At 32.2% G+C, this 8,433-nt stretch overlaps 1 protein-coding gene across 1 annotated transcript; it reads right to left on the reverse strand.

Annotated features, from left to right (window-relative positions):
• Nucleotides 1–6,345: 6,345 nt before the first annotated feature.
• On the reverse strand, nucleotides 6,346–8,175 carry LOC143043186 (galactosylceramide sulfotransferase-like). The gene has a single exon (XM_076215604.1). The coding sequence runs from the start codon at nucleotides 7,997–7,999 to the stop codon at nucleotides 6,959–6,961; it is 1,041 nt and encodes a 346-aa protein (XP_076071719.1). The 5' UTR covers nucleotides 8,000–8,175; the 3' UTR covers nucleotides 6,346–6,958.
• Nucleotides 8,176–8,433: the final 258 nt, after the last annotated feature.

Here is an 8,433-nt window from a genome sequence, read left to right on the forward strand (position 1 = left end):
TTGTGTATTATATTATATCTGTTCACGCATTATCAACGCTCTAATAATTCATATTAATATATTAGTATTAACTGTTTGAGAAATATTTGTAATATACAAATAAATTTTTCATCGACATGCATAAATAAAATTTTGTTTTTGTATATAAAACAGTAAAAATCAGGAAATCAATTATTTTATACGCAAGGGAAAACTTTCTCAATGAAGATATTAAATGGGTTACCTATATTAAAACTATTTTGATGACACAAGATTTGGTAACATATGGCATAACCAAGAAGGCGTCAATCCGGGTTTTCTTATATACTAATAAACAAAGATTACATTGTCAATCTTAACTAATCCAGAATTAATACACCCTAACTCATCAAGGGGAGAACTGTAATTTAAATCGGAAATTTAAAAACATTTATAACTTTTAAAAACTTTTGAGGGACAAATAACTTTGAGAGAATGTGATTTTTTTTTTAAACTTTGAACCCAATGAATTTATTTATCATTATGAAATGCATTGTTCAAAGATATCATGTGTGTCTCTCTTAGCACTTAATGTAAGTAAATCCAGATTTAAGCGCTTTGGAGACACAATTAAGGTTTAAACTGTTAGCACATACTTACAACTTCTCGTCCAATCAAATTGCTTGAATTTGCCTTCTAATTTTCATAGTACACACTTTTTCCGTGTACTAAGTAACTACGCATGAATGACCACAAGGGTAAGATTTCATTGTATTGTAATCAAGATATTAGAACAAAAATTGCTACTGGCTATTTTGAAATAAATGATGTGTTCCAAATTTAACTAAATAGTTTGTAATTAGTTTTCAAACAGATTTTTAACATCCTATTAATCAATCTTTTGATCTAAATTTTGTTTTGACAATTAAAAAAGTTTCTTTAATTTAAATAAAGAGTAATAATAATGGTGCTTTATACCTTGATTAAAGTACAACTCAATCTAAAATTTGTAATCCTTTATCTTCCATGCAATTACTTTGTACACAAAAAGAGTCAACCATGAATCTTTTGAAGGGAAATTATTAATAAAGCAATTTGATATATTTAGTCATAAATTGGTCGATAATTGGTTGCCTAATGTCCAGTGACAAATATTTCATGCATATAAACTATCTACTAGACTACCTATGGGTACATACCAGGGGCAGATCCAGCCATTTTTAAAAAGTGTTTCAACCAAAGATGTGGGAGGGGGATCCAACTGTTTGTACTCATTCAAAAGCTAGTTTTAGGTTTTATGTGAAATTTAAAAAATGTTTTCAAGAATGTAAAGCTTTCACTGCAATTTAAGAATTGTCTGCTCTTGGTCAATTCATTTTGTCATCTTACCATGTAAATAAGTACATGTATAGTAAAACAACGCTTCGTTCATATCAATAAACATACTTACACCAGCAGCTACATCTTTACATTCTAAAGTCAAGGGCCTTTTGAAATCCCATTTTTACAATGATGATTATAGTGAGTAGATTTACAAAACTACTTAAATGAGCTACATCCAGTCAGCCAAAAAATATCAATAGACTAATTACAGGATTACTCAAGTTGTAAATATGTGCTAAATTGGATATTGTATAGAAAGGTATATACTATGAAAATAAGAGCTTGGGGCAAAGCCCCTCGCTCTAATTTTCATAGTATATACCTTTCTATACAAGATCATACAATAACCGAGACTTATTGCATGATACTAGCAGTGGGTTAATATATATCACTGCGGGTGGTATATCGTGGGTATATCAGTCCATGAGTGTATCATCAGCTCATGATAAATGAGTTAGAGTTCTGGAACAGACGTTATTTATCACATAAGTATTATTCGTCGATCATTGTCCGTTGTCAATCGTAAACTCATTGCACTTCAGAACAAAACTATGCAGGGATATTTTACTTATAAAACTTCCTCATTTCGTTTATGATCGATTGATTTATTGATTGTTGTTATTTGTCCAGTGGCAAATAGTGTATGCATGATAAAGACAAGAACAACTTTAAAATGAATACAACAGGTAAGTTCGACGGGAAGGTCAGTGAAAATGAGAGACGAAAGATGACAACGCCATGACTAAAAAAGAAAAAGACAAACAAACAACAGACAACAAATCCCAACATAGAAAATTAAAGTAACACGAACCTCACAAAAACTGGACACCCGTCTAGTTGCACATGTCGGTAGGTCACATTCAGGGACAAGAAAGCAATTGTAGTTACGACATGAGGAACATATCCACTATAATCTGTGAAACGAATGTTCCATAACGGTCAATCAGCTCGTGACAGCGTCCGTATAATTTACGAAGGATTCTAATATGACGTCCTTATTACGCTTTGTAAACAAAGCCCTGTTGTAATGAGCACAAAATATGTTTGACACAGGCGCACAAATTTACTGTTTATAATAAAGTTATTTTCATTGTTATCCTATAAAATATATACATTCAAGTAGCTTACAAAAACTTTTATAATATATGTTCTATTTAACAACATATATTTACCCTGGTCGTATTTTTTAAACTTATCAAATATGAAATGTGATGTACAGACTCCTTGGGGAGGAAACGGGAACAGCTAAACATTTTTACGGTATTTTCGTACGCTTCGACCTATAAAAATACTGTATTTGTCCTATTAGAATCGAAATAATTCCTTCATGTTATGCTCTATGCTCACGCTCAGTGTAAAATATTGAAAAATATAATGCCTACCCATGTTAAAATGAGCATAGAGCATGACATGAAGGAATTATTTCTTAAATGATTGAAAAATTAGGGTATGTTGGATAACGAAAGGTATTTTGCATTGAAACTTAGTTTACTGCCAAATGGGAAAAACTTCCGCGCTTCATACAAAATGTACATCGGTCAACTTTTTTACACCCCAGTAAATTTACAAAAAGAAGAATTTAATTCTTAAATCCAACGAAACTTGATTCCACTTAACAAATTGAAACTCTTCATAGTTCCAAGAGATAAATTCGGGTCAATCTTATTAGCGTCGGTTCAAACATTTGACATCGTTAGTCCGAGTCAACGTTGTTATGGCAGGGTCAATGTATTTGATATTTTTAAAGCTTTTTATAAAAAAAAAAGTTGAGCAGATTAGTTCAGGCAGAGAGAAATTATCATCAAAGTCGTGAGACAGTGAAATGATGGTCTATTATTCAACACCGCGGATACAGCCCTCGGACGTTAGCCGGCATAACACTCCCCAATCCATAAGCGGATAATGCCTGACGTATTCTGACTGTACAGCGTTGGATTGGTTTCTGTCATCTAAAGAAGTAAGTCGGTGATGCATCCATCAGCAAACCCTCATTGAAGATAGCGGATAAAGGAGAGCTGACCCAGCACGTCCGTTCAGCTGTAATGACTGAAACGTGACTGGTAATGATAAGCACGAACGGTTGTCGTATCTAGGTCAAACATTTCAATTTCGAAACGCTACATAATACAGTCATAATTAAAAACCCATTGTTCAGAGAACAATTGAATGTCTTTCCACCAGTAAAGATCTATTTTGATATTAAAATATTAAAAATCAGTCTAAAATGTCAGTTCCTGGATATATGATGTATAAATATGAATTTAAAGCAAAGGTCAAAATCTAGAACGTCCTATTCACCAATGACCTTGACCTCAATTTCAAGGACACAAACCAATGACCTTCAATCAAAAGACGCGAGGTCTTTAATATGGATGGTAAATGGTTTAAATCACTTTAAGCATAACTCTAAATATAAGATGGGCAAACACTTCCATTTATTGTTTACGTAACCTTATTCAAAATGTATAAGTAACGACATGTAGCAACTAACAATTTAGTCAAAATAATTTGTTGATATCTTATATGTATTTTGAAAATAAATCAAAATAAGCCAAAATCCAAATTTATTATATGACCTTGACCTTTGACCTTGACCTTATTTTCATTTTTTTGGACCAAGGACCTTAAATAAAAAGACCCTAGGTCTCTATCACTTATGGTTTACCAGTTAGAAATGCATATTACTAATATCAAATGCATAAGGGGAAATAATTCTCATATGGAGTGTTTATATCGCTTCAGTTAAAATAGAACAAATCATGCGAAGGATATAACGAGCATTTTTTTTAAATAAATTTTTTGTAATCTTTTATGGTTGCGAAGGAGTAGTGGACACAAGGAAAACAGTGTTTGGGGAGATAACTCTTACAAAGAAAATTGTTTATCTTAGCAGGGTGAAATTTAAAAGCGTATAAACCATACGATACAATTTTATCAATATCTAAGCGACATATTGCGAAACAAAATTTCAGAATGTGGCGGGAAATAAAATAATGATCAGAAGAAATACAATAGGTCTTTCCACAGAAAAGTGGAAAGACCTAATTAATGAATTAGTAACAACATGTGCATCATTTAAGTGTTTTAGTTAATGAAATATATTAAATGCATGCCAATTTGATAAAATTCATTATTTTGCAGTAGTCAATATACGCATGTGCAAACATTTTATTTGATTTAGAGCATGGGTTTATTCACAAAGTGAAAGAATCACGTCATATTAGAATTGAGGTCAATATGTATACCTTGTATCGACCTAATACAAAGGCTATAATTGTATAATATATCAATGCAGTTAACAATTATATATATAAATAATATCTATAGAAAGCTTTTGCCGGACGTCATAGTGTTAGTGTCAAAAACAGCGGTAGTCTGAAAATTAACGAATATTGAAGTTGAAACCTTCTGGTGTTATGGGCAATACACTAGTCAAGCTTCTCGATTGTAGTTCAATCTATTATCCACTTACATGTATACCTGAACAGAACAGTCAAATAACCCGGGGGGAAACAGTAAATACGGAGTTGGACACCTACTGTATGGCATCTATACTTCTATACTATTAAACGAGAAGACCTCATTTTGGGTGTCGCTTCTCTTCTTTCCACAATAAATTAATTATCATGCCTCTGTGTCCTATAGGTATAGTGCATAGTCGCATTTGTCATCCATTCATATGATTATTCAGATTGAGTTATTTTGGGAGAAAAACGAGAAAAAAAGGCGTCCGGATATGTTTCCGTCATTGGACGAAATTTTAAGTCAGATTAGACTTCCGGTTTGCGTTTTTCACATACATATACTACGAATACAGGACCTTTTTCGGGACGTCGGGATCGGGTGTTTTTAAGCTCGGAATTTCGGGATGTTGGGATATTTAATTATTATTAAATATCCCAACATCTGGATTTCATGTTTTTAAGCCCGGGATATCGGGATCGGGATCCCTCCGACCCCCCCCCCCCCCTCCCCCGGCCCCTTTATGAATGTTTATAATATACAGATAAGCGCTAAAATTATTTATGTGTTATTAAAATTAATAGAGAACAAACCAAAAAATAGGAATTTTTGGGGAAAAAGGAGGAGCTGGGCTAGAAAAACAATTATCCTGTCCCAAAGTACCTATGACTTTTTATACCTTTTCTGAAATTCTCCAGTCATTAATTCTTTTACAAAAATTCATTGATAACAAAAAAAAAGAAGATGTGGTATGATTGCCAATGAGACAACTCTCCACAAGAGACCAAAATGACACCGAAATTAACAACTATAGGTCACCTTACGGCCTTCAACAATGAGCAAAGCCCATACCGCATAGTCAGATATAAAAGGCCCCGAAATGACAATGTAAAACAATTCAAACGAGAAAACTAACGGCCTAAATTATGTACAAAAAATGAACGAAAAACAAATATGTAACACATAAACAAACAACAACCACTGACTTACAGGCTCCTGACTTGAATGTTCATTAAATACTAAATGTATGTTCATAATGAAATTAATAGAAAAAAATGGGAATTATGGAAATAAAAGAGGAGGGATAAAAATTCTCAAGTCATTAAAACAAAATTCTTCCTACAACACTTTACATACTTTCAACCACGCTCTGAAAGCCCGCGATTTCGCGGGTGTGTTCTAGTGGTATATAAAAGTAACAATCTCAAAATCTGTCAATTTTACTAATCAAAAATTAAATATTTCAAATTTAACTGATAAGTAAGTACATTAAGAGAATTGTTTTGACATCAGTCTACATAGTAGACAATTACATTCATTTTTCTAACAGAACAATCATACAGTTCATCTACATTGTAGATAAAATAAATCCCTATCAGTATATAAAGCATATATAATTAGTTTTTGAAATACCTTATTGTTTTAAAATTCAGAATGATATTGAACAATATTAAGAAATTCAGAATGATATTGATTAATATTAAAATTCAGAATGATGTTGATTAATATTAAAATTCAGAATTTACTTTAAAATACATGTATTAAGAAAGTTTAATAAAGTCTACGGTGAGTTATAGTGGAAAAACATCACAACAACCGCAGACACTTATCTTTAAAAAAGAAATGCATACATTAATGCTTTATATCAAGTATATGGATATTTGTAAGAAACAAGTGGCTGTGACAACAACACAAATACGCATTTAACTTAACATTGCAGTGTCCTTATATTCGTATACGTAATCGATGAGTTTAATAGATCGTCTTGTTTTCACGGCAAGTGCCGAAGTCATCCTTCTTTTGTCATCCGTCGGCCTTGTGCCTTGCGTTTCAAATTTTAAACAAATTTTGATTGTGACTCTTGTTTTGTTTTATAAATGAAGTTCGATTGCGATATCTGCTGTTGGAAGACTAGTAGATCTCACATGCAAATGAGCGTTTAAGCAATCGACATCATTGAAAAACATAAAATCCATTATACCGTATGATAATATCCCTTTGATTATTTTCTTGCTTTGGTTTTAGGATATCAAAGTCTACCGGTTGAATAAACATCATTGCGCAGTATTACAGCAGTTTGTGGTTTCCTTTGCACCATATATATTCAAACAATCGATAATTTTTCAAACTGTATCTCGTCTAAGTTAAATTTTGTTTACCTTTCCCAAATTTGGTTTTTTTGTACTAAGGTTTGTTTTGCTTTCTTTATCATTTTTCTCAGCACATCCAGTTCCGATGTCACTAATTGGTCACAGAAATGACGAGTCAATACGAACTCAGAGTTCCATTCTGATTTTTCTATTGTGCAGGAACGTTTTTTAGTATTTCTGCAGAATTTGTGAACACTAGCTATAATTTTCTTAAAATGTCGTACTTCAGTATGAAAAGAATGATTCTGTCGAATTATTTGATTTTCGAGACGTGTTTTGAAGAAGTGGTACAGTAAATTATCAGCATTGTTCAGATTTCTGACAATATCTATGTCTTCTCTTGTCAGATTTGGTTTGACGTTATTCCGCCATACCCCTTTGTTAACTGGTTGATATAATATGTCTTGTATATCCCAGCATAAATATCTTCTCATCAAAACCAGAGATTCGTCGAAAAGTTCGGTTATGATTACAAGTTTGAAATCCTGATCAAGTTCCCGGATGTATTCTAGAACAAACGAAGTATTTGATGTTTTCGATTTGGGAATACCGAAATCATACGACATGCCATTTGTGAAAGACCGCCCTATAGCATACTGCTGATATATCTTTTTCACTATAAACTCGTGTAAACGCAAACTCCGTTTTACATTTGGAAATTTTCTCATAACAAGTCTATTAAAGCTAAAGTGGTAAAACGCAGACTTGAACACTGATAATGGATCACGAAGTATTCCGATGCGAACTGTGTCATTCGGCATAATCTTTTCAAAATCTTGTTTATTATAAATTGCATGGTTGCAAAGAATGTTATAAGACATGTTTTTCGGTAATTGAAGTACTGTTTCTTTCAACTTTAGATATTTAGATGAAAGATAATTAAACATAGAGCCGTTGTCTCGCTTTGGAAGAACCATATTTAAATTGTTGGCTTGCACAAATCTTGTAAAAATTCCCCATGCTGTTGTACTTCCTGTTTTGTGAACTTTTACGAATATCACATTTCTCTGTTTTTTGCACGTATTCTTTGTCATTTCATTCGGCATATCATCTGTGTACGATTTTCTAACAAAATATCGATCTGGTATTGCTTTAAAAGCTTTTGATGTTATTGCCCTCTTTTCTAATCCGTCCAAATTATGAGATGTCCACTGTAATTTCGAGTTGACATTTATATTTGATTTATGTATTATAACAAAAATCACAATTACGAATAATCCGATTATCCTGAAATTCAAAAAAATATATTTTAAAAACAATATGTTTAAAATCGAGTGCATTGTCCATTAGAACAAAATAAGTAATGAAGCTTTCAAATGTAACAACTTATGTGTATGTTGTTACAGAAAAGACGGATAAAGATCTTAAGCTATTATCATTAATATTAAAATTAATAATACCAATTGTAGGTTAAGATGACCTTCTTTTACATGAAACTTCGTTAATATGCAAGATTGTATTTTTCTATAACCTGCTGTTG

Source organism: Mytilus galloprovincialis, chromosome 8 (genome assembly GCF_965363235.1).
Source record: "Mytilus galloprovincialis chromosome 8, xbMytGall1.hap1.1, whole genome shotgun sequence".
NCBI lineage: Eukaryota > Metazoa > Mollusca > Bivalvia > Mytilida > Mytilidae > Mytilus > Mytilus galloprovincialis.